The sequence below is a fragment of the Nyctereutes procyonoides genome, unplaced genomic scaffold (genome assembly GCF_905146905.1).
Source record: "Nyctereutes procyonoides isolate TBG_1078 unplaced genomic scaffold, NYPRO_anot_genome, whole genome shotgun sequence".
Taxonomy (NCBI): domain Eukaryota; kingdom Metazoa; phylum Chordata; class Mammalia; order Carnivora; family Canidae; genus Nyctereutes; species Nyctereutes procyonoides.
The window spans coordinates 52006858-52034602 of NW_026575125.1; the positions used below are offsets into that span (position 1 = coordinate 52006858).

General features: G+C 40.1%; 1 protein-coding gene across 3 annotated transcripts in view; it reads left to right on the top strand.

The window, feature by feature from the left end:
• OPHN1 (oligophrenin 1) overlaps window positions 1–27745 on the top strand; it is a 512189-nt gene that overhangs the window by 420646 nt on the left and 63798 nt on the right. For all 3 annotated transcript variants that reach the window (XM_055337756.1, XM_055337758.1, XM_055337757.1), the window contains one exon: window positions 13454–13613. In XM_055337756.1, coding sequence (XP_055193731.1) covers window positions 13454–13613 — 160 coding nt within the window. The remainder of the gene's footprint in view (window positions 1–13453; window positions 13614–27745) is intronic.

The window sequence follows — 27745 nt, forward strand, 5'->3', positions numbered from 1 at the left end:
CCCCGAAGAGGAGGGAGTGCCGGGGCTCCGTTCCTCTTCCAGACCACTCCGGAGTCCGACTCCGGAGGGGGACCAGGGGTCTCGGGCACGTCTGCCTCCCCCGCTGGTCCAAATACAGAATACAGAGTACAGCGTCCTGCAGGCACAATACAGACCCGGCACAACACAGACCCGGCCAGTCAGACAAACGGACGAGACAGATATGACATTTAGCGAGCTCGGTCTTACCTCCTGCCGGTCTTAGGATTGAGTCTGGGGCGTTTCAGATCCCGGACGAGCTCCCAAATGTTGGACCCTGGCTCACGGGTGCCAACGTGTCCCGGTGGACGCCCCAGAGACCCAGACCCCAGACAGGCAGATGCAATCAGCAAGAGGGTTTATTGAACGTTTGCGCAAACGCTCGAGAAGGAAAAGAGCCCCGATTAGCAATTACAGGGATCTTTTAAAGGCAAAAGGAAAGAAACCGCCTAAAGGCAAAAGAACCGCGGGAGTCGCATAGCATCCAGGTTGATTTCCGGGAGGGTCAACATGAACCTATTCAGGGACATTCCAATCAGGGTGTGGGGGGAAATGGTTTTCTTATTGTGAACAGAATGCTTTTAGTTGCTAAAATTTCAGGAAGGCGCTGGATGGGCTGCCTCTGGGTTAGGGCTGGCCCTACTTACAAGGGGGGAGGTTTCTTCATGATCTCTATAAATTAAGTATTTGTTTTTCCTTTCCCTTAGCTTTAGGGCAGCCAAGAGTGCCTGAGGAATGTCACACATATCCCACCCAGGAATGTGTATGGGGGAGGGTGGTATTGCAGGGGGTAGCTTTTGCCTTGTCCTCAGCTAGCCTTCTCTTCCCCATCAGTTTCGGGCTTTTTTTCATGACTTTGTGGCTTGTTGATGGCATTAGAGCCAAGATCCACCCTTGTCCTGGGGAGTCTTACTATTTTGTTTGTTTGTTTGTTTTTTTACTTTCTTCAGTACCATATTTTTAGCTTGTTCCTCCATTTTCTTCAGTTCTTATAGACAGTATATTTAAAGACAAGATTAATTCAATTTAACTATATTTTGGCTAGAAAACATAATAGACAATGTTGTGTCCCTTATGCAATATCACATCTAAAGATGCAAATTCGTTGGTCTACCTTATTAATGTTATGATTAACCATTGCTCTATTCTTCTAACCTGTCTATGCAAGTTTGAGAGTATCTATACAATATTTGTAGCTAGTCCGTATAACTTGACACATCTAAGCAATGAGAAATCACTTTGCCATTAATGATGCTAATTCACAAAGCCCCTGGTGTTGATTAGAGATGTAGTTAGCTGAAGTTTAGAGTAGCTCCTCTGCCTTCTGGTTAGTTTTTTAAATACTGATTAATCACTCTTAAATTTGTATGTATTTACAATTAGAATGCTAAAATCATAACTAACCTATCCTGGATTATACATGAAAACTAACAAACATATATCAAATTTTATCAATTCCAAGGGACACTTTTTTTTCAAGTTTTAACCTGAATTTTCAATGCATCTTAGAATCAATGGTTTCTGAAAAATTACTGTTGTCAGGAAGCAGAGCAGTTTGGATATATTTATCATAAACTTTATATGCATGGACTTGGTCATAGCCATTCATATTATAGTCATTTTGGTTAAATTATGTTCATTCTCGGGTTTACTTTCTATTTAAAATATCTTTAAAATATTATATAATTTGACAATAAAGTGATCCATAAGATGATGGTGTAGTTGCAATTGTTGACACCGATGAACATCAGGACATTACACTATGTTGAAGCTTTTAAACATAAATTATAGAAAAATAAATAAAATAAATAAAAAAAGATAATAAAACAGCAGTGGAGGAAAGGAAACCTGCCTGCCTGAAGGGCACCATCCTCAGGAATAGGGACTGCTTACTTTGTGATAGACACTGACTCACTCTCTCCCTCTATTAATATCTTATCCCTTAAGAATACTTCTTATGCAAGACTTCAAGTATATGCAGAATTCGAAGGAATGCTATATGGAATTCTTATGAGCCTATCACCCAGCTTCAATAGTTATCAATATGTGGCTAATCTTGTTTCATTGATATCTCTACCCACCCTCCCCCAAATTATTTTGAAATTAATTAATATATCACTTCACATAATTTCATTTTTTTCCTTTTGTGGTGATTACACATAAGATTTACCCTCAGCAAATTTCAAATGTACAATACGGTATTGTTAATCCTATTCTCATTCCTGTACATTAGATCTCCAGAACTTAATCATCTTATATAACTGAAACTTTGTACCTCTTGACCAGCATCTTCCCATTTCCCCCCCACTCCAGCTCCAGGCAACCACCATTCTACTCTCTTCTTCTATTTTGAATTCCACTATAAGCAAGAACATTTAGTACTTATTCTTTTGTGTCTGGTTTATTTTATTTAACATGTTTTCTATGTTCATCCTTGCTGTGGCAAATGGCAGAGTTTCCTTCTTTAAGAGTGATTAACGTTCCATTGTATGTATATATTCATCTATTTGTCTATTGTTGAATAAGTTGCTTCCGTATATTGGCTTTTGTGAATAATGCTGCAATGGGAGTGCACATATCTTTTTGAAATATTCATTGCATTTCCTTTGGATTATCTATGCAAAATTAGCAAATTTTCAGAATCTCTAAAAGTAGAAAGAGAGTTTTATTTGAGCCTACGTTAGGATAGTTGCCCAGGAAACATGGTCTTCACAAGGAAGGAAGTGCTCCAGAAAATGAATGGTTTTTACAGGGTTATATACTTTTTTTTTTTTTTTACATCTTGTAATGGCTCAAAATATTATAGATTAGCATAAAGGCAAGAATCACCAGTTTTATCATACAGGAATGCAGATGATGTGGGTGTTGTGCCCAAGATTACATATCCAAGAAACCACCAAGGAGCTGACACTGAAGCAAACACACTAGGGTTTATTTACATGCTCGAGCTTGCATCCAAGTATACTCCACACAACAGTGCAGGGGCTTGGACCCCGAAGTGGGTTACAGCTGGGTTTTTATGGGCTGGTCTAGGGGATTTTCAGAAGGGGTGGAGGAATTTTTTTCATTCCAATATGGGGGAAAGGGTGGGAGAGTTTCTTAAGATCTGTTTTCCTTCCAACACAGGATTTTCTGTCTCTGTCCAGGGCTTTTTGAGCTCTGTTATCTTTCTGATATGGGATTCTCTGTTAAGGGCATTCTGAGCTCTGTTATCTTTCTGATATGGGATTCCCTCTCAAGGACATTCTGCAGTTTTTCCTCTAAAGTTCAGCTCTTATTCATAGGGGCCTGAGATGGCTGTACTTGTGCTAATGCTAAACTTGAGGTGGAATGGCCTTAAGTGGGGCCTCTAAGCAGAAAATGTCAAGAAAGAATTTTTGACATGTTTTCAGTGCAAAAAAAGTGTTTTTATTAAAGAATGAGACAAAATAAAAAAAATAAATTAAATAAAACACGAGACAGGACCTATGTGCAGAAATTGCTGCACTGCGACTGTGGAGCAATTCAATATATACTTTTAAATTGGAGGGGCAGAGATAAGTAAAGCCACTAAAGGGACTTCCTTATGTTAAAGATAACTTTTAGGATCCTGGAGGTCTGGCTATTGTCAAGCTATGGCTCCTTTTCATCTCTAGCAAAACATCAACATTAAGGCAGCCAGAGTTCCTTGAGGAATGTCACACTCTGCATGTCTCAGGCATTTCTCAATGGGCTGCAAGTTGTAAGGAAATTTAATTTTATCTACATTTCTCTTGCCTTTCTTCTCATCATAGGGAGTAGGAACATTAGTATCTTAAGGACAAGGTGGTTTTCCTTTAGGCTATTCATTCACAAAGCAGGTGTACAGTGTATTCATGTTGAGCCATGGGGGTCAGGCTTTTGATTTAAACAATGTTTATTAAAAAAATAAAATAAAATAAACAATGTTTATTGCCATGCCAGCTAAAAGAGAAATCTAAAATGGCTTCTCTTGTATATTAGGCCTTTAGAGAGTTTTTCTTTCATCAGGATATATATCCAGAAATGGGATTGCTGGATCATAAGGTAGTTCTATTTTACAGGCATTTTAGTTTATGACCTCTGCTCTAAACCATCTAATAAAAATTATTTTTTCTGGGACGCCTGGGTGGCTCAGCAGTTGAATGCTTGCCTTTGGCTTGGGGCCTGATCCCAGGATCCTGGATTGGGTCCCCCTTACCCCCACATCAGGCTCCCTGTAGGGGGCCTGCTTCTCCCTCTGCCTGTGTCTCTGCCTCTTTCTCTCTTTGTCTCTCATGAATAAATAAATCTTTAAAAATTATTTTTCCCTAAAGTGGAGGCTTTTTACAACCTCCCTTTGGTACCTTTTTTTTTTTTTTTTTAATAAATTAATTTTTATTGGTGTTCAATTTACCAACATACAGAATAACACCCAGTGCTCATCCCGTCAAGTGTCCCCCTCCGTGCCCGTCACCCATTCACCCCCACCCCCCGCCCTCCTCCCCTTCCACCACCCCTAGTTCATTTCCCAGAGTTAGAAGTCTTTATGTTCTGTGTCCCTTTCTGATATCTCCCACACATTTCTTCTCCCTTCCCTTATATTCCCCTTCACTATTATTCATATTCCCCAAATAAGTGAGAACATACACTGTTTGTCCTTCTCCGATTGACTTACTTCACTCAGCATAATACCCTCCAGTTCCATCCACGTTGAAGCAAATGGTGGGTATTTGTTGTTTCTAATGGCTGAGTAATATTCCATTGTATACATAAACCACATCTTCTTTATCCATTCATCTTTCGATGGGCACCGAGGCTCCTTCCACAGTTTGGCTATTGTAGACATGGCTGCTAGAAACATCGGGGTGCAGGTGCCCCGGCGTTTCATTGCATCTGAATCTTCGGGGTAAATCCCTAACAGTGCAATTGCTGGGTCGTAGGGCAGGTCTATTTTTAATTCTTTGAGGAACCTCCACACAGTTTTCCAGAGTGGCTGCACCAGTTCACATTCCCACCAACAGTGTAAGAGGGTTCCCTTTTCTCCGCATCCTCTCCAACATTTGTTGTTTCCTGCCTTGTTAATTTTCCCCATTCTCACTGGTGTGAGGTGGTATCTCATTGTGGTTTTGATTTGTATTTCCCTGATGGCAAGTGATGCAGAGCATTTTCTCATGTGCATGTTGGCCATGTCTATGTCTTCCTCTGTGAGATTTCTCTTCATGTCTTTTGCCCATTTCATGATTGGATTGTTTGTTTCTTTGGTGTTGAGTTTAATAAGTTCTTTATAGATTTTGGAAACTAGCCCTTTATCTGATATGTTATTTGCAAATATCTTCTCCCATTCTGTAGGTTGTCTTTGAGTTTTGTTGACTGTATCCTTTGCTGTGCAAAAGCTTCTTATCTTGATGAAGTCCCAATAGTTCATTTTTGCTTTTGTTTCTTTTGCCTTCATGGATGTATCTTGCAAGAAGTTACTGTGGCCAAGTTCAAAAAGGGTGTTGCCTGTGTTCTCCTCTAGGATTTTGATGGAGTCTTGTCTCACATTTAGATCTTTCATCCATTTTGAGTTTATCTTTGTGTATGGTGCAAGAGAGTGGTCTAGTTTCATTCTTCTGCATGTGGATGACCAATTTTCCCAGCACCATTTATTGAAGAGACTGTCTTTCTTCCAGTGGATAGTCTTTCCTCCTTTGTCGAATATTAGTTGACCATAAAGTTCAGGGTCCATTTCTGGATTCTCTATTCTGTTCCATTGGTCTATGTGTCTGTTTTTGTGCCAGTACCACACTGTCTTGATGACCACAGCTTTGTAGTACAACCTGAAATCTGGCATTGTGATGCCCCCAGCTATGGTTTTCTTTTTTAAAATTCCCCTGGCTATTCGGGGTCTTTTCTGATTCCACACAAATCTTAAAATAATTTGTTCTAAGTCTCTGAAAAAAGTCCATGGTATTTTGATAGGGATTGCATTGAACGTGTAAATTGCCCTGGGTAGCATTGACATTTTCACAATATTAATTCTGCCAATCCATGAGCATGGAATATTTTTCCATCTCTTTGTGTCTTCCTCAATTTCTTTCAGAAGTGTTCTATAGTTTTTAGGGTATAGATCCTTTACCTCTTTGGTTAGGTTTATTCCTAGGTATCTTATGCTTTTGGGTGCAATTGTAAATGGGATTGACTCCTTAATTTCTCTTTCTTCAGTCTCATTGTTAGTGTATAGGAATGCCATTGATTTCTGGGCATTGATTTTGTATCCTGCCACGCTACCAAATTGCTGTATGAGTTCTAGCAATCTTGGGGTGGAGGCTTTTGGGTTTTCTATGTAGAGTATCATGTCATCGGCGAATAGGGAGAGTTTGACTTCTTCTTTGCCAATTTGAATGCCTTTTATTTCTTTTTGTTGTCTGATTGCTGAGGCTAGGACTTCCAATACTATGTTGAATAGCAGTGGTGAGAGTGGACATCCCTGTCTGGTTCCTGATCTTAGGGGAAAGGCTCCCAGTGCTTCCCCATTGAGAATGATATTTGCTGTGGGCTTTTCGTAGATGGCTTTTAAGATATCGAGGAAAGTTCCCTCTATCCCTACACTCTGAAGAGTTTTAATCAGGAATGGATGCTGTATTTTGTCAAATGCTTTCTCTGCATCTAATGAGAGGATCATATGGTTCTTGGTTTTTCTCTTGCTGATATGATGAATCACATTGATTGTTTTACGAGTGTTGAACCAGCCTTGCATCCCGGGGATAAATCCTACTTGGTCATGGTGAATAATTTTCTTAATGTGTTGTTGGATCCTATTGGCTAGTATCTTGTTGAGAATTTTTGCATCCATGTTCATCAGGGATATTGGTCTGTAATTCTCCTTTTTGGTGGGGTCTTTGTCTGGTTTTGGAATTAAGGTGATGCTGGCCTCATAGAATGAGTTTGGAAGTACTCCATCTCTTTCTATCTTTCCAAACACCTTTAGTAGAATAGGTATGATTTCTTCTTTAAACGTTTGATAGAATTCCCCTGGGAAGCCATCTGGCCCTGGACTCTTGTGTCTTGGGAGGTTTTTGATGACTGCTTCAATTTCCTCCCTGGTTATTGGCCTGTTCAGGTTTTCTATTTCTTCCTGCTCCAGTTTTGGTAGTTTGTGGCTTTCCAGGAATGCGTCCATTTCTTCTAGATTGCCTAATTTATTGGCATAGAGCTGTTCATAATATGTTTTTAAAATCGTTTGTATTTCCTTGGTGTTGGTAGTGATCTCTCCTTTCTCATTCATGATTTTATTAATTTGAGTCTTCTCTCTCTTCTTTTTAATAAGGTTGGCTAATGGTTTATCTATCTTATTAATTCTTTCAAAGAACCAACTCCTGGTTCTATTGATCTGTTCCACAGTTCTTCTGGTCTCAATTTCGTTGAGTTCTGCTCGAATTTTAATTAACTCTCTTCTTCTGCTGGGCGTCGGGTCGATTTGCTGCTTCTTCTCTAGCTCCTTTATGTGTAAGGTTAGCTTTTGTATTTGAGTTCTTTCCAGTTTTTGAATGGATGCTTGTATTGCGATGTATTTCCCCCTCAGGACTGCTTTTGCTGCATCCCAAAGATTTTGAACAGTTGTATCTTCATTCTCATTAGTTTCCATGAATCTTTTTAATTCTTCCTTAATTTCCTGGTTGACCCTTTTATCTTTTAGCAGGATGGTCCTTAACCTCCACGTGTTTGAGGTCCTTCCAAACTTCTTCTTGTGATTGAGTTCTAATTTCAAGGCGTTATGGTCTGAGAATATGCAGGGGACGATCCCAATCTTTTGGTATCGGTTCAGACCCGATTTGTGACCCAGTATGTGGTCTATTCTGGAAAAAGTTCCATGTGCACTTGAGAAGAATGTGTATTCAGTTGAGTTTGGATGTAAAGTTCTGTAGATATCTGTGAAATCTATCTGGTCCAGTGTATCATTTAAAGCTCTCGTTTCTTTGGAGATGTTGTGTTTAGAAGACCTATCAAGGGTAGAGAGAGCTAGATTGAAGTCACCAAGTATAAGTGTATTATTATCTAAGTATTTCTTTACTTTGGTTAATAATTCGTTTAAGTATTTGGCAGCTCCCACATTCGGGGCATATATATTGAGGATTGTTAAGTCCTCTTGTTGGATAGATCCTTTAAGTATGATATAGTGTCCCTCTTCGTCTCTCACTACTGTCTTCGGAGTGAATTTTAGTTTATCTGATATAAGGATGGCTACCCCTGCTTTCTTTTGCGAACCATTTGAATGGTAAATGGTTCTCCAACCTTTTATTTTCAGGTTGTAGGTGTCCTTCTGTCTAAAATGAGTCTCTTGTAGACAGCAAATAGATGGGTCCTGCTTTTTTATCCAGTCTGAAACCCTGCGCCTTTTGATGGGGTCATTAAGCCCGTTCACGTTCAGAGTTACTATTGACAGATATGAGTTTAGTGTCATCATGATATCTATTTAGTCCTTGTTTTTGTGGATTGTTCCACTGAACTTCTTCTTAAAGGGGAATTTTAAGAGTCCCCCTTAAAATTTCTTGCAGAGCTGGTTTGGAGGTCACATATTCTTTCAGTTCCTGCCTGTCTTGGAAGCTCTTTATCTCTCCTTCCATTTTGAATGAGAGCCTTGCTGGATAAAGTATTCTTGGTTGCATGTTCTTCTCATTTAGGACCCTGAATATATCCTGCCAGCCCTTTCTGGCCTGCCAGGTCTCTGTGGAGAGGTCTGCTGTTACCCTAATATTCCTCCCCATGAAAGTCAGGGACTTCTTGTCTCTTGCTGCTTTAAGGATCTTCTCTTTATCTTTGGAATTTGCAAGCTTCACTATTAGATGTCGAGGTGTTGAACGGTTTTTATTGATTTTAGGGGGGGATCTCTCTATTTCCTGGATCTGAATGCCTGTTTCCCTTCCCAGATTGGGAAAGTTTTCAGCTAGGATTTGTTCAAATACATATTCTGGCCCTCTGTCCCTTTCGGCGCCCTCGGGAACCCCAATTAAACGTAGATTTTTCTTCCTTAGAGTGTCATTTATTTCCCTTAATCTGTCTTCATGGTTCTTTAATTGTTTATCTCTTTTTTCCTCAGTTTCCCTCTTTGCCATTAACTTGTCTTCTATGTCACTCACTCGTTCTTCCACCTCGTTAACCCTCGTCGTTAGGACTTCTAGTTTGGATTGCATCTCATTCAGTTGATTTTTAATTTCTGCCTGATTGGATCTAAATTCTGCAGTCATGAAGTCTCGTGAGTCCTTAATGCTTTTTTCTAGAGCCACCAGTAGCTGTATAATAGTGCTTCTGAATTGGCTTTCTGACATTGAATTGTAATCCAGATTTTGTAGCTCTGTGGGAGAGAGGGCTGTTTCTGATTCTTTCTTTTGAGGTGAGGTTTTCCTTCTAGTCATTTTGCTCAGTGCGGAGTGGCCAAAAACAAGTTGTATTGGGAGAATGAGAGAAAGAGAGAGAAGGAAAGAAAAGAGAAAAAGAAAAAAGAAAAAGAAAAGAAAAAGGAAAGAAGAGAAGAAAAAGGGAAAGAAAAAGAAAGAAAGGTGAAAAAAAAGGGGGTGGGGGAAGCAATCAGAAATCAAAAAGAAAAGAAAAAAGAAAAGAAAAAAAAAAACACGGGGGAGTATTTCTGTAGAGTTTAAGTCCCTTGACTTCCCCTGGAACTGGTCCGTCCAGCTGGTCTTCTGGGGGAGGGGCCTGTTGCGCTGATTTTCAGGTGTTAGCACTTGGGGGAGCTGCTCTGCCCCTGCCTGCTGCAGGGCTCAGAGGGGGTTGTTTACCCCGTGAGGTCTCAGGAGGAACAGTTGCAGTTGCTATGGCAACTCTGGAAGCCTGGATTCAGCCTCCGCAGGAACTCGGGGCTCTCGGCTCTCCGTCCGCAGGGCCTGGAGGCTCCGGGGCGGGGCCGTTGATCTGCTCAGCTCGGGGCAGGAGCGTCCTTGCTGTCCTGGGCCCTCCCGGCCTCTGCCTGTCCCGGGGGGAGGCCGGATCCTGGGCTGTGTCCCGGCGCCCTGTGCTCCCGGGCCTGTGTTGTTGGATTTGCGCTCCCGCCCCGCAGCTCCCTCCCTGGAGCCGCTCCCGAGCCCCTCCGAACTGCTCCGGTGCGTGCTGCAGCCCTTAGGGAGCTCGGTGCACTCTCCTGCGCTTGCAGGTGTCTGTTAGTGTCCCCGGGAGCCCGAGGGCATCCCCGCCCTCCTGGGTCCTGCTCCACCTCCCTGCGAGCCCCTTTCCGCCCGCCCGGGAAGGTTGGTGCAGCTCCTGCTCCTCCGGGACGGGGCTCTCCTGTCCTGGGGACACTCGCCCCGGCCTCAGCCCGGCTCCTCGCGGGGCCCCTCCCCCTCGGAGGCCTTTTGTTTCTTTATTTCTTTTCCCCGTCTTCCTACCTTGATAGAAGCGTGAACTCCTCTCACTGTAGCATTCCAGCTGGTCTCTCTTTAAATCTCAGGCCGAATTCGTAGATTTTCAGGATGGTTTGAAGGTTATCTAGGTAATTTGTTGGGGACAGGTGATTTGGGGACCCTACTCCTCCGCCATCTTGCCCCTCCTCCCCCTTTGGTACCCTTTGTGTTCTGTTCTGTTTTAAATTCTGATGTTCTAAAAGTTGTACTTATTGTGTCTAGTCCATGTGGACTAGAGAATTTAAGATTTGTTTGCTGTCAAATCATATCACAAACTCCTACCTAATTCACTACTCACAATGCTCTTATTTTTTGTTTTATTTCTCTTATTAATACACAATTTGGGATGTGATTTATACTTCTTAATTATAATATATAACAAAAAGGAAGATATCAAATGCAAAGAAATCTCTACAAAGAATAGATTACCTTCCAAATCTCATAAGAAAACCAAGAAGTAAAGGTGTCCTAAATGGGATACCAGGAACCTCCCTTAGAGAAAAAGAAGATGGCTTTAGCTTAAAGGGAGCCCCACAAGGGTTTTGATTTCTTAACAGGAACTAGATGCAATAGGATGGCTCCGAGACTAGTGGCCCAACAAATACAAGTTTGAAATCTTATATTGTCATGTATTCACAACTGTGTGAACTTGATAAGTGCTTTACCTTCTGTAAACCTAATCTTCAGAGATAAAACACTCTGCCTTTTTTGGAGTCTAGAGTATTAAGTGAGCTCTGGCACCTTCACCCAAAGGCCATTCCTTTCAAAGTTCACAGAAGGAGATAAGCATTCACACTTGTTGGAGACTGTTGTCTCACAAGTGTCCTCGCCTTGCTACTAGTGGTTTAGCCACTTGGTGGTGGTATGTAGTTGCTTTTCCATTTTAACATCTCCAAAAAACTGTCATTAAGTAATAAGGGTTAATTGTTGTAATATTTAAACTGTTAAAATGGACCTATCACCTGCCCAACCATAACAAATGACTGTGATTAGTTGCTGTTCATTATCATGAATGGCATCCAGCCTTTGTCATTGGCTTAACAGACTGCATTAAGATTTGTCTAAGGATTCTGTCTCTGTCCATTACCCACTTAGTAAAAAAAGACTGCCTATTGATGAGGTTGGCATCTCAGGGGCTTTTACCTGGGTGGGTTTTGAAAATTAGTGTTTGCTGTGGTTTGTCTCACTGCCTCATCTTCCCACCCCCACATCTAAACTAACCAAATATCTGCCCATCCTTTATTTGCTGCCTCCAGTACTATTTGAAAGAGCAGTAGAGGCACTCAGTTCCATTAAAAATAATTCATTGGTATCTGCTTTGTGGAAGTCACACACACTTGGAAGTTGTTTACCACCTAGTAAGGGAGGCCGATAAGAAACAGAAAATTGTAACATACTTGCTTACCAATGGTGTCAATCAAGAAGACAACAGGCTGTGAGAGCCCTGAAGGAGATATCACCTAAAGTTAATCTCAGAAGATAAATAGACATTATTCAGATCCAGGAGGAAGGAGACATTCTAAGTAGAAGTGGCATGAAACAGCATAGTATAGTCAGAAAACCTAATTTACACAGTGTAGTACAAGAGTGTCAGAGGTCAGCAGTGCCTAGATGGAACCTCCTGGAGAGGTAATAATGATAGCAGATTTTTCTAATGCAATAGTTCTAGGATACTCTGCTAAGGCAATTTAGCTCTATGTAATGGTCCTCTGAAGTGCATACTATTTTTCTATGTGGAAAAACTGAATGAAGCCCAGAGAGGTTAGGCACTGACACTACTGCACAGTTGAGTGGTAGTATTATTTAGGATTCAAACTCAGGTCAGCTTCAGAGTCCATTGCAATTAGAAATAGGCCTTAAGTTGCAACTTTAAAGAGAGTTGGCCCTATTCTATAAGTGCTAGGAAGCCCCTAAAGAGAATTTTAGCATGGAGAGTGGTTAGGGATCAGAATATTGGCAATTACAGGCTCTACTCTGAAGAGACTGACTGTGATTTCAGGGAAATCCCTTTCCTTCTTTGGTCCTCTGTTTTGGATATGTTTGTTTTGCTTTTGTTTTTGTTTCGGGGTGTGTGTGTGTGTGTGTGTGTGTGTGTGTGTGTCTGTGATTTCATCTGTAAAATGAGGACAGTGATAAAGAGATAATTTTAAGGATCTCTTTGAGTTCTTTGATTTTTTTACTTTCAAACTAGAGGTGGGGGGAGGAGCTAGATTCCTGATTGGTGAAACTGATAGATACTTCTCTATGTGCTTTGTTCTTTTTTATATGTGCTTTATACATGCTGTACTTCTTGTCTGAAATGTTATCTTGCTTCTTTCTTGTATTTCCAAATACTTTCTAATTATAGCTGCCCACCCCCTCCTCTTAACTTCTACAGTGCTACTAAGTTAACTAGGTTTCACTTTGGCCCCTAATTATACACTATCTTTTATTCTTTGCTATTTGTTTCCTTTGTAGTCTTTCTTCTCCTATGTGATGAGGGAGCCGAAGGCAAGATGAGGACAAAGCACAAGCTGACACCCACAACCCTCCCCCACTCTTGGAGTGGGAAATGTGTTATATTCTTCCAGGAAACTTCCAATTATGTTAATGCAATGCCTTGCTAGAGGGAAAAACAACCTTAACTTGACAATGGCAAGGCCCCCAGTATCACAACTTGACAATGGCAAGGCCCCCAGTATCACGTAGGTCCTCTTTAGCATATGAAAGTTCTTTTGAAAAACCTTTCTTTTCCTTACCTCCCCCAACTCCTAAGTATATAATCAGCCATCCCTCACAACCCTGTGCCACAGCTCTTTCTGCCCTTGGGTCCTGTCCCTGCTTTAATAAAACCATAATTTTGCACCAAAGATGTCTCAAGAATTCTTTCTTGGCCATTGGTTTCAGACTACACCCCATTAAACCTCACCTATATTTCAAAACTACATCACGTGTATTTTGGACTCACATTTTTTTCCTCCTTTTTAGTTTTATCTTACCCCCTATATATCACCTGATACCCTCTTGGTCACGAGGGGGTCTTGGAGAAAATCCTGTTAATCATTTTCTTTCTCTTTTGGCAGTGTATGTGAGCACAGCAAAGAGAATCTTATGACCCCCTCCAACATGGGTGTGATCTTTGGACCTACTCTGATGAGAGCTCAGGAGGACACTGTTGCTGCCATGATGAACATCAAATTCCAGAACATCGTGGTGGAAATCCTAATTGAACACTTTGTCAAGGTATGTATTCCCGATTTTCACCATCACTTCTCCATGCATATGACACTTTCCCTAGCCACATTTTAGAGTTATATCTCTCTACCTTGCTTAAGCTGATAATGGAAGGAAATTCTATTATGACACAATGGCATTTAATAGCATTTCTGACACTGAAATTCATTCATTTAGCAAATATTGCTCAATTCTATAACTATTTTATTATCAGGCATCAAGCTAGATGGTATAGAAAAAGAAAAAAAAATCATTGTTCATGCCTTTACAGAGTTAACAGTATAATATGAAGATAGCCATATATACAAATGGAAATGATAGATATAAAAGTGGTGTATATGCAATGAAACCATAAAGAAAGAAATATCTATACTTATTTAAACCTCATCTCATTTCAAAAAAATTAGGGTGATATATTTTATATGGTATATAAAATACAAGGTACTATACAATATAATTAGGTCAAATGAAAAAGGAAAAATAGGATAGAGACAGGAAATGAACCCAGAAATGAGGCTAGACAAGAAATATTTGTTGACAAGTCCTATATACTTGCTACAGATGGCCCTTTGTTTGGCTATAAGCTTTCTAGCAGTCAATATACTCCTTCCAAAGCATAATTCAATAATTTTTTTTCTGCAGGGAGTGGAGGCTAAAGATACAGTCTAGATGGCATCCACAGTTCAAATCCAAGCTCTACCACATATGAGCTACATTTGGTGGGATACAGCTTAGGATTCTAGGACTCCATCTACAAACACAGTGGCCCCAATAAAAGAGACATTTATTACTTGATTGTGGAATAGTCCAGTGAGGTGTTCCAGGGCTGGTATGGTAACTTGACAGAGGCAGGCACCTAGTTTCCTTCTTTCTTGTTGTTTTGCCATCTCTAAAATGTGCTTTACCTGCATGACCAAACACCTTCTATATCATATCAATTAAAAAGGATGAAAGAAAGGCAAGTGAAGGATACAACCTTTAATTTAAGGCCATGACCTGGAAGTCACATATATCACTTTTATTTACATAACATTTCAGAATGTAATCCCATGGTCACATCTAGCTATAAGAGAGTTAGGGAAGTGTAGTTTTTATTTGATGCCATCATGTGCCCAGATAAGTCTTTAGGTCTTTTGCTTAAACAAAAATAAGAGAATGTGTATTGGATTACAGATGGCATTCTCTGCTATTATCTGTGTTATATCAAACAACTTCTCTGATGGTCATTTTTTCAGCTGAAATGTAAAGATGATAATAAATCTGTACTATGTGACAAGCACATGTCCAAGGCCACTTAGCTAGTAGCAGAACTAAGGTTTAAATCCAGTTAGCCTGACTCAGACTTGAAGTACTTAATCACTATGAAGTGCTGCATCATCAATCATTTTTGAATGGTGATATTATTAGGCATACAGGACACTTTCGGATTATGAAGGATGGGTCCTTACAGAGAATTACAACTGATATCAGTAGTGAGGATGGAAATAAAGGAAAATAGGGAAAGGAAATTTCAAGGAAATGATCCAGCATGAACAGAGGCCCAAAGGCTTAAAACCCCAAGTAATTTGGTATTGTTAGAACATGAAATAAAAATATCAGTGCCAGAGATGTGATTGGAGGAAGACAGGGGCCAGGTCTAAAAGGACTAAACTCTGTCTAGTTGATGAGTTTGGAATGTTTAGCATTGTTCCTACATGATTGGGAAAGCATTGCTTAAAAGTAGAGTAGTATGATGGATAGCTTTCCATTCAGGAGACATTATCTTGCCTGTGGTATGAAAGATAGTTCAGAGAGAGATAGAGAGTAGTTCCATAGAGCAATAAATAATTGTAGTCTGAATCACAGTGGTAGGAAGAGGAACAGGGAAGGAAAAGCATAGGGCTAAGTAATTGGAAGTGGAAAATGTGGGAGAGGAAGATGTCTTAATTCTGGATAATTGACTTGGCTGACTGGATAGATGGGGCTGTCTTTCATAAATACAAAAAATACAGAGTGGGAAGGTTTGGGGAAAGATGGGGGAAAAAACTCGATTTGCATCAGGTTGGACTTCAGATTCCTGAAAGATAGCCAGAAACCAATATTTGGGAAGTCGTTGGAATAAAGTAACAAGTAGCAAATTTTATCAAAGAGAAGGTTTATCGTAAATATTTTAGGCTGTGTAGGTCATAGAAATCTTTCACAGCTATTCACCTCCACCTTTGTACTGGGAAAGCACCAATAGGTAACATGTAAGCAAATGAATATTCCAATAAAACTATTTCTTTGTTTTTTTCTTTCATTTTATATTTTTTATTGAAGGTTGATTTGCCAACATAGAGTATAACACCCAGTGCTCATCCCATCAAGTGCCCTCCTCAGTCCCGTTACCCAGTTACCCCTACCCCCGCCTGCCTCCCCTTCTACTACCCGTTTATTTTCCAGAATTAGGAGTCTCTCAAGTTTTGTCACCCTCTCCAATTTTTGCCACTCATTTTCCCAACTTTCCCTTATAATCCCTTTTACTATTTCTTATATAGCCCGTATGAGTGAAACCAACCATATGATGATTGTCCTTCTCTGACTGACTTACTTCACTCAGCATGATACCCTCCAGTTCCATTCAAGTCGGAGCAAATGGTGGGTATTTGTCCTTTCTAATGGCTGAGTAATATTCCATCTTCTTTATCCATTCATCTGTCAAAGGACATTGAGGCTCCTTCCACAGTTTGGCTATTGTGGACATTACTGCTATAAACATTAGGGTGAAGGTATCCCAGTGTTTCCCTGCATCTGTATCTTTGGGATAAATACCCAGTGGTGCAGTTGCTGGGTTGTAGGGTAGCTCTACTTTTGACTCTTTAAGGAACCTCCACACTGTTTTCAGAGCAGCTGTACCAGTTTGCATTTCCACAAGAGTGTAAGAGGGTTCCCCTTTATCCACACCCTCTCCAACTGCTTGTTGTTTCCTGGCTTGTTAATTTTTAACCATTCTCACTGGTGGTATCTCATTGTGGTTTTGATTTGTATTTCCCTTATGGCAAGTGATGCAGAGCATTTTCTCATGTGCTTGTTGGCCATGTCTATGTCTTCCTCTGTGAAATTTCTGTTCATGTCTTCTGCCCATTTCATGATTGGATTGTTTGTTACTTTGCTGTTGAGCTTAGTAAGTTCTTTATAGATCTTGGATACTTGCCCTTTATCTGTCATTTGCAAATATCTTCTCCCATTCTGTAAGATGTCTTTTAGTTTTGTTGACTGTTTCTTTTGCTGTGCAGAAGCTTTCTATCCTGATTAAGTCCCAATAGTTCATTTTTGCTTTTGTTTCCTTTGCCTTCATAGATGTATCTTGCAAGAAGTGACTGTGGCCAAGTTCAAAAAGGGTGTTGCCTGTGTCGTTCTCTAGGATTTTGATGGATTCTTATCTCACATTTAGATCTTTCATCCATTTTGAGTTTATCTTTGTGTATGGTGTAAGAGAAGGGTCCAGTTTCATTCTTCTGCATGTGGCTGTCTAATTTTCCAAGCACTATTTATTAAAGACACTTTCCTTCTTCCAGTGGATATTCATTCCTGCTTTGTTGAATATTAGTTGAACATAGAGTTGAGGGCCCATTTCTGGGTTCTCTATTCTGTTCCATTGATCTATTTGTTTGTTTTTTGTGCCAGTACCACACTGTCTTGATGAACATGGCTTTGTAATACAGCTTGAAATCTGGCATTCTGATGCCCCCAGCTTTGGTTTTCTTTTTCAATATTACCCTGGCTATTTGGGGTCTTTTCTGATTCCACACAAATATTAAGATTATTTACTCCATCTTTCTGAAAAAAGTCCATGGTAATTTGATAGGGATTGCATTGAACGTATAAATTGCCTTGGGTAGCATAGACATTTTCACAATATTAATTCTTCCAATCCATGAGCATGGAATGTTTTTCCATCTTGTTGTGTCTCGGTCTTCCTAAATTTCTTTCAGAACTGTTCTATAGTTTTTAGGGTAACAATTCTTAATCTCTTCAGTTTGTTTTATTCCTAGGTATTTTATGCTTTGGGTGCAATTGTAAATGGGATTGATTTCCGTGCATTGATTTTGCATCCTGCCACATTGTGTAATTGCTGTATGAGTTCTAGCAATCTTAGGGAGGAGTCTTTTTGGTTTTCTATATACAGTATCATATCATCTGCAAAAAGGGAGAGTTTGACTTCTTCTTTGCCAATTTGAATGCCTTTTATTTCTCTTTGTTGTCTGATTGCTGAAGCTAGGACTTCTAGTACTATATTGACTAACAGTGGTGAGAGTGGACATCCCTGTTGTGTTCCTGATCTTCGGGGAAAGGCTCCCAGTGTTTCCCCATTGAGAAAGATAATCACTGTAGGCTTTTCATACATGGCTTTTAAGATATTGAGGAATGTTCCCTCTATCCCTACACTCTGAAGAGTTTTGATCAGGGATGGATGCTGTATTTTGTCAAATGCTTTCTCTGCATCTATTGAGAGGATCATATGGTTCTTGTTTTTTCTCTTGATGTGATCTATCACGTTGATTGTTTTATGAGTGTTGAACCAACCTTGCATCCCAGGAATAAATCCCACTTGGTCACGGTGAATAATCTTCCTGATGTATTGTTGGATCCTATTGGCTAGTATCAAGTTGAGAATTTTTGCATCCGAGTTCATCAGGGATTTTGTTCTATAATTCTCCAGTTTGGTTGGGTCTTTGTCTGGTTTTGGAATCAAAGTGATGCTGGCATAATTAAATGTGTTTGGAAGTCTTCTATCACTTTCTATCCTGCAGAACAGGCTTAGTAGAATAGGTTTTATTTCTTCTTTGAACGTTCCATAGAATTCCCCTAAGAGGCCATCTGGCCCTGGACTTTTGTGTCTTGGGAGGTTTTTTAATGACTGCTTCAATTTCCTCCCTGGTTATTGGCTGTTCAGGTTTTCCATTTCTTCCTGTTCCAGTTTTGGTAATTTGTGGTTTTCCAGAAATGCATCCATTTCTTCCTGATTGCCTAATATATTTGCATATAACTGCTCATAATATGTTTTAAAAATCATTCATATTTCCTTGGTATTGGTTGTAATCTCTGCTTTTTCATTCATGATTTTATTAATTTGAGTCTTTTATCTTTTCTTTTTAATATGGCTGGCTAGAGGTTTATCTATCTTACTATTCTTTCAAAAACCAACTCCTGGTTTTATTAGTCTGTTCTACAGTTCTTCTGGTCTCTATTTCATTGAGTTCTGCTGAATCTTTATTAACACTCTTCTTCTGCTGGGTGAAGGTTTCATTTGCTGTTCCTTCTCCAGCTCCTTTAGGGTACAAGGTTAGCTTTTGTACTTGAGTTCTTTCCAGTTCTTGGATGGATGCTTGTATTGTGATGTATTTCCCCCTCAAGACTGCTTTTGCTGTATCCCAAAGATTTTGAACAGTTGTATCTTCATTCTCTTTAGTTTCCTGGAATCTTTTTAATTCTTCTCTAATTTTCTGGTTGACTCTCATCTTTTAGCAGGATGATCCTTAACCTCCACGTGTTTGAAATCTTTCAAACTTCTTCTTGTGTTTTAGTTATAGTTTCAAAGCATTATGGTCTGAAAATATGCAGGGGACAATCCCAATCTTTTGGTATCAGTTAAGACCTGATTTGTGACCCAGTATGTGGTCTATTCTGGAGAAAGTTCTATGTGCACTTGAGAAGAATGTGTATTCAGTTGGGTTTGGATGTAAAGTTCTGTAAATATCAGTGAAATCCATCTGGTCCAGTGTATCGTTTAATGCTCTTGCTTCTTTGGAGTTGTTGTGTTTAGAAGATCTATCAATTGTAGAAAGCACGTATTCAAGCCTCCCAGTATAAGTGTATTTTTATCTAAGTACGTCTTAACTTTGGTTATTAATTGATTGATATACCTGGCAGCTCCCGCATTTGGGGCACAAATATTAATGATTGTTAGGTCCTCTTGTTGAATAGATCCTTTAAGTATGATATAGTGTCCCTCTTCATCTCTTATTACCATCTTTGGGATAAACTTTAATTCATCTGAAATGAGGATGGCTACCCCTGCTTTCTTTTGAGGACCGTTCGAATGGTAAATGGTTCTCCAACCTTTTATTTTCAGGCTGTAGGTGTCCTTAGGTCTAAAATGAGTCTCTTGTAAACAGCAAATAGATGGGCCTTGCTTTTTTATCCAGTCCGAAACCCTGTGCCTTTTGATGGGGTCATTAAGCCCATTCATGTTCAGAGTTACTATTGAAAGATATGAATTTAGTGTCATCATGATATCTATTCAGTCCCTGTTTTTGTGGATTGTTTCCTTGGACTTCCTCTTTCTTTTACAGGGTCCCCCTTAATATTTCTTGCAGAGCTGGTTTGGAGGTCACATATTCTTTCAGTTCCTGCCTGTCTTGGAAGCTCTTTATCTCTCCTTCTATTCTGAATGAGAACCTTGCTGGATAAATTATTCTTGGCTGCAGGTTCTTCTCCTTTAGGACCCTGAATATATCCTGCCAGCCCTTTCTGGCCTGCCAGGTCTCTGTGGAGAGGTCTGCTATTAACCTAATACTTCTCCCCATATAAGTTAGGGATTTCTTGTCTCTTGCTGCCTTAAGGATTTTCTCTTTATCTTTCGAATTTGCAAGTTTCACTATTAAATGTCGGGGTGTTGAACGGTTTTTATTGATTTTAGGGGGGTATCTCTCTATCTCCTGGATCTGAATACCTGTTTCCCTCCCCATGTTAGGGAAGTTCTCAGCTATGTTTTGTTGAAATACAGTTTCTGGACCTCTGTCCCTTTCGGCGCCCTCTGGAACCCCAATTAAACGTAGATTTTTCCTTCTGAGGCTATCATTTATTTCCCTTAACTTTCTTCATGGTCTTTTAATTGTTTTTCTCTTTTTTCCTCAGTTTCTTTCCTTGCCATCAACTTGTCTTCTCTGTCACTCACTCGTTCTTCTACCTTGTTAACCCTCGTCGTTAGGACCTCCAGTTTGGGTTGCATCTCATTTAATTGATTTTTAATTTTGGCCTGATTAGATCTAAATTCTGCAGTCATGAAGTCTCTTGAATCCTTTATGCTTTTTTCCAGAGCCACCAGTAGCTTTTTATTTGTGTTTCTGATTTGGGTTTCTGACATTGAATTGTAATCCAAATTTTGTAACTCTGTGGGAGAGAGTACTGTTTCTGATTCTTTTGTGGTCAGTTTCTTCCAGTTCTGCTTGGTCAAGATCTTGCTTTTCTCCTGTCTTTCCAGCTGGTCTTCTGGGTGAGGGACCTACTGTGCTGATTCTCTGTTGTGTGCACCTGGGGGAGCTGCCCAGCCCCCTTCCAGGTGCGGGGCTCATGGGGAGCTGTTGTTTATCCTGTGAGGCCCTGCTGCCGTGGTGGCCCTGCTCAGTCCCAGGTACCACGTGAGACCAGGAGGAACAACAGCAGTGGCAGCCAGCTCTCCAGCTCTGGATCAGCTCCAGCAATAACTATAGCAGCTCCCAGTTTGCAGGGGCCTGGATGCTGCAGGGGCCTGGATGCTCCGGGGGCGGGGGGCACTGACTTGCACAGCTCAGGGTGCCTGGAGACAGGAGCATCCTTGCTGACCTTTGTCCTCACGGCCTTCGCCCCTCCTGGGGGGAATGCCGGATCTTGGGCTGTGTCCCCCAGCGCCCTGGGCTCCAGGGCCTCCGCTGCTGGAATCATGGTCCTGGGGCCACACAGCCCCCTCTGCGTGAAGCCGCCACCTGATCTGCCGCCTGAGCTGCTTCCTGGCCCCGTCGGGTGCGGGTGCGTGCTGCAGCCCTTTATGGAGGTCGGCCTGCTATGTGTGTTGCACTCTCCTCCGGGGCACAGTTCCTCTGTTAGTGCCCCTGGGAGCCTGAGGGCATCCCTGCCCCTCCTGGGATCCTGCTCCCTGTGAGCGCCTTTCGGTTCGGGTAGATTGATAAAGTTGCTGCTTCTCCAGGCTGGGGCTTTCCTGTCCTGTGGGTCCTCACCGTGCGGCCTTAGCCCAGCTCCTTGCGGTGGCCCCTCCCCCTTGGATGCTTTTTTATTTATTTATTTTTTTCCGTCTTCCTACCTTGATAGAAGCGGGAACTCTTCTCACTGTAGCATTGCAGCTGTTCTCTCTTTAAATCTCAGGCCGAATTCATAGGTTTTCAGGATGATTTGATGTTATCTAGGTAAGTTGGTGGGGACAGGTGACTTGGGGACCCTACTCTTCTTCCATCTTGCCCCGCCCCCCCACCTTTGTTTCTGTCATCACATCACCTTTTCTCTTGGTCCCTCCAGCCTCCCTCTTGTAAGGCCCCTTTTGGTTATAATCGGCTTACCTGGATATTCCAAGATAATCTTCCCATCTAAAAATCCTTACCTTAATCATATCCCCAGTCTCTTTTGCCATGTACGGTAACATAATACCTGGTTCTGGGGATTTTTTGTTGTTGTTGTTCTGGGGATTAATACATGAACATCTTGGGTATCATTCTGTCTACCACACCAGTACTCTTTAAAAGTATTATGGTCATGAAGTCAAATAAAGATTAAGGAATTATCATAGACTGGAGGAGACTAAAGTGACATGACAATTTAATGCCACATTGAATCCTTGACTGTGTCCTATACCAGAAAAAAAAAAACCACATTAATATGAAAACTAAGAAAATGTAAAGAAATCTGTAGATTAGTTAATATTATTGTGTCAATATTAGCTTCCTTATTTTGATAATTTCATTATGATCATGTAAATTGTTACCATTTGGGGAATCTGAGTGAAAGTTGCACAGAAACTCTGTTCTACTTTTGCAACTTTCCTGTTAGTCTAAAATCATTCCAAAATAGAAAGTTAAAAACACTTTTATTGATATATACTGGCACCATCATTATTTTGCCTATTTCTTGATAAACATTCTTGATAAACTAGGATAGTACCAAATGTTTTAATGTTATCCAGATGGTAAATTAATAATCATATTTCATTGTTTTCAATAAATTTTTGAAATTATGAATGAAAATGGTTATCTTTTCATATGGTTATTAGTTATATTGGTTTGCCAGGTCTATAATGACAGACAAAATGCCACATACTGAGCAGCTTACACAACAGTAATTTGTTTTCTCACAGTTCTGGAGAATGGAAGTTCAAAATCAAGGTGCTGGCAGGGTAGTTTTTCCTGAGACCTTTCTCCTTGGCTTGCAAATGGTAGCCTTCTCATTGTAACCTCATGTAGCTTTTTAACTGTGTGTTTGCTTCCTTGGTGTCTCTTCCTCTTCTTATAAGGACACCAGTCATATTGGATTAGGGTTCCACCTTTATGATCTCATTTAACCCTAACTACATTTATTTTATTTATTTATTTTATTTATTTATGATAGTCACACAGAGAGAGAGAGAGAGAAGCAGAGACATAGACAGAGGGAGAAGCAGGCCCCATGCACCGGGAGCCCGACATGGGATTCGATCCCGGGTCCCCAGGATCGAGCCCTGGGCCAAAGGCAGGCACCAAACCGCTGGGCCACCCAGGGTTCCCCCCTAACTACCTTTTAAAGGGGCCTATCTCCAAATATAGTCACATTGGGGGTTAAGTTTTAAAAATATAAATGGAGGGCAGCCCAGGTGGCTCAGTGGTTTAGGGCCTGTCTTTGGCCCAGGGTGTGATCCTGGAGACCCAGGATCGAGTCCCACGTTGGCCTCCCTGCGTGGAGCCTGCTTCTCCCTCTGCCTGTGTCTCTGCCTCTCTGTCTCTGTGTGTGTGTCTCTCATGAATAAATAAATAAAATCTTTAAAAAAAAATAAGTGGGAGGACACATTTCAGTCCATAACAGCTGTCTATTTTAATTGAGAGATAGAGGTGGCAGATTGTTTTTGCTTGGTTGAAATTTGAATGTGTCTATTATTCTTATGTACCCATTTAATCTTCAGTCACTAAAAACTTCAATTTAGGATAGTTGTGACTTTTGTAAGAAGAAAGGGAGTATAGCTGGTGAGGATTATTAATCTTAATAAGAGTGGTAGTTAATAGGTTTTTTGTTACAATATTTTAAATCTCTTATCTATCTGAAATATTTCATAACAAATTATTTTTAAATATTTAGTGAGAGGGATCCCTGAGTGGTGCAGCGGCTTAGCGCCTGCCTTTGGCCCAGGGCGCGATCCTGGAGACCCGGGATCGAATCCCACGTCGGGCTCTGCCTATGTCTCTGCCTCTCTCTCTCTCTCTCTCTCTGACTATCATAAATAAATAAATAAAAAATTAAAAAAATAAATATTTAGTGAGAGATGAGGAAATGAACATCAACTAGTTTAGTTGTAAAAGGAAAGAAAAATTAGAGACAATGGCTAAAGAGACACTGATTCAAGAGATAATCTTTTTAAAACTGATAAACCCATACATGTTTATAAACCAGGGTGAGTAGAATTACTATGATGGAAGTGATTAAAGATCCAAGTGAGAGAGAGGATAATTGGTAGAGGGAAGTCCCTAAGGAGATTTGAGTAGATGGTCTCCATATTACTGGAAGAAGGATTGCTTTGTATAATCTTTTAGGAAGGAGGGGAAATGGGAATAGATGCATATGAGTTTGCAAGCTGAGGGTATGAGGAAGTAGTGTCTGTGAAAACCGAGGAAGATAATGATTGCTGTACTCCATTTTGTCAAATAAAATATAAGTTTATCTTATTTGCTAAGAGTAAGGAAAAATGGATGTGGGTCTGGGGTCTTAAAGAGAGTAAGAGAAGGTTTATAACAGTCTATGAAGGGAATGGAGAAAGCTGACCAAGGACATGTTACAGGGTTGTTATTAAAGGAAACTGCACACCATAAATGGTGTGGTACCATCCTTGGTAGGGCTTTACTTCCCCACCCAGCACTGCTCAAAGGCCAGTGTGTACAATTAGGAAAAACTGATTATGTACTGCCTTCACATGTTTTTAAGGAAGTGCAGAAAATGAACAAGGGCCAAAAATGCTGAAGTAGTTGTTCATTATCTATCATTTAGACCAATCTGAAAAGGAGGGGAAGTTATTGAGGGAATTGGTAGACTGGAGAAAGTGGAATAATCAAGCAAATGGAGGTCTTATTATCAAATATCAGGAATAGAGAGAACAAAAGCATGAGATAGCTAGAAGGATAAATTATCATCAAAATTGGATACTAGGATTTTTTTTCCATTTCAAGTTTTTATTTAAATTTTAGTTAGCTTAACATATAGGTTAATATTGGTTTCAGGAGTAGAATTTAGTGATTTTTCTCTTACATATAACATCCAGTGTTCATCACAAGCAGCCTCCTTAATACCTATGACCCATTTAGCACATCAGGCACCCACCTCCCTCCGTCAACCCTCAGTTTGTTCTGTATAGTTAAGAGTATTTTATGGTTTTTTCCCTCTCTTTTTTTAAATCCCATCCCCTCTGTTCATCTGTTTTGTTTCTTATAATCTACATATGAGTGAAATCATGTGGTATTTGTCTTTCTCTGACTGACTTATTTCACTTAGCATAATACACTCTAGCTCCATCCATGTCATTGCAAATAGCAAGATTTCATTGTTTTTGATGGCTGAGTAATATTTCAATGTGTGTTTGTGTGTGTGTGTGTGTGTGTGTGTGTATACCACATCTTCTTTATCCATTCATCAGCCAATGGATATCTGTTCTCTTTCCATAATTTGGCTATTATTGATAATGCTGCTATAAACATCAGGGGGCATGTGTTCCTTCATATCAATATCTTTGCATCCTTTGGATAAATACCTAGTAGTTCAATTACTGCATTGTAGGGTAGTAATATTTTTAACTTTCTGAGGAACTTCCATACTGTTTTCCAGAGTGGCTATACCACATTGCATTTCCACCAACAGTACAAGAGGGTTCCCTTTTCTCTGTATCCTCACCCAGCACCTATATTTCCTGTATTGTACATTTTAATCATTCTAACAGGTATGAGGTGGTACCTCATCATGGTTTTGATTTGTATTCCCCTTATGATGAGTGGTATTGAGCATATTTTCACGTGTCTGTTGGCCATCTATATGTCTTCTTTGAAAAAAATGTCCATTCATGTCTTCTGCCCAGTTCTTAACTGGATTATTTGTTTTTTGGTTGTTGAGTTTGATGAGTTCTTTATAGATTTTGGATATCCACCCTTTATCATATATGTCATTTGCAAATATCTCCTCCCACTCTATAGGTTATTTTTTAAAATTATTTATTTATTTATGATAGATACAGAGAGAGAAAGGCAGAGACACAGGCAGAGGGAGAAGCAGGCTCCATGCACCGGGAGCCCGATGTGGGACTCGATCCCGGGTCTCCAGGATCGCACCCTGGGCCAAAGGCAGGCGCCAAACCTCTGTGCCACCCAGGGATACCCTATAGGTTATTTTTTAGTTTTGTTGATTGTTTCCTTCATTGTACAGATGCTTTTATCTTGATATATGAATAGCTCATTTTTTGCTTTTGTTTACTTTTCCTCCAGAAATGGCTAATATTTTAAATGTCAAAGATGAAGCAAATTTCCAGGTAATAGCAAGGAAGTATTAGCTGATACTTATAAGGTCTTTACTATGTGCCAAACACTGAAACATTTTACACATTAGGAAATTTAGACCTAATTTCACATAAGAAAAATCCAAGGCAAAGAGAAGTTGTGATTTTTCCAGGGTCACAGAGTTAGTAAGTACTGGAGCTCAGATTTGAGCTCCAGGAAGTTCAGATCTGTACCATAATACCTCAAGATCTTTGTTACATTCACAAAAATAGGTACTTGAAATGGAGGTGAAGGTCATCGGTGATGAAAAGACCAAAGAACTCAAAAGTTGCTGAAGGGTCACCTACATAGACCATGACAAGTTACATTAGAAGATATTCTTCTAGGGGCACCTGGGTGGCTCAGTGGTTGAGCATCTGCCTTTGGCTCAAGTCGTGATCCCAGGTCCTGGGATCAAGTTCCGCATCAGGATCCCCATAGGGAGCCTGCTTCTCCCTCTGCTTCTCCCTCTGCCTATGTCTCTGCCTCTCTATGTGTGTCTCTCATGAATAAATAAATAAAATCTTTAAAAAAAAGATATTCTTATTTTAGCATTTGGTGGTCAGATCATGCATCTTATATGTTTGACTAAGTGGTCAAGTCTTTTATTTTGAAGGTAGTAAGGAGACATGGAAGCTCATTGCATGATTCATTGCATTTTAAAGGTTGTAATTAATTAACAAGTGGATACAAGGTAGACATAGTGTGCTTGGTCTCTCATCATTAATATAACAAAATAGGGGCTTTTTGTTGTTATTCTATATAATTTTTAGGGAAAATATCAACTTCAATTCACCAGAAAGTCCATTTTTAGTGAATGACTGCAACCCCTACTGACCAATGGTCAGCTTTTGAGTTAAGTTTTTATACCCTTGTAACCTGTAAATATGTGTAAAATGATTGAAGTTCTGACCTTTGTGTGATACCAGAGATGTACTATGATCATGTTTTCTAAACAAAGACATGGTAACCAAGGATCTATCCTGACTTATAAATGTATTTCATATGAAGTATCTTTTATTGAGCTGTGAAATGAAGTCCTAGTTTATTATACATGTATATTGAATTGTCTTTTTTTTAAAAAAAAGCAAAATGATGTGTGGGTGAGATTGTTTCAGAAATTCTGGACATTAGGGATCCCTGGGTGGCGCAGCGGTTTGGCGCCTGCCTTTGGCCCAGGGCGCGATCCTGGAGACCCGGGATCGAATCCCACGTCGGGCTCCCGGTGCATGGAGCCTGCTTCTCTCTCTGCCTGTGTCTCTGCCTCTCTCTCTCTCTCTCTCTCTCTCTCTCTCTCTCTCTGTGACTATCATAAATAAATAAGAAAAATTAAAAAAAAAGAAATTCTGGACATTATGTAGGTGTAACCTCATAGGATAGTTGTAAGGATTAAAAGAGATAATATATATGAGAACTGATGCTGCTCTACAAGTACCAGGGATTATATGTTCCTGCCAAGTTGTTCTGTTAACGGGATATGATTTTTCAGTTGACATATATTATAATTTCAATAATGTGTTTTTTTTCCATTCATGCTTGCTCTTAAATAGAAAAGGGCTTAATTGCATTGGTTTTAAGTTTCTCTGTCATTCCCTTCCTTCAGCCTCTCTTAAGAATATCCAGTTTTTGTAAATGAAATGTAAATGCAGC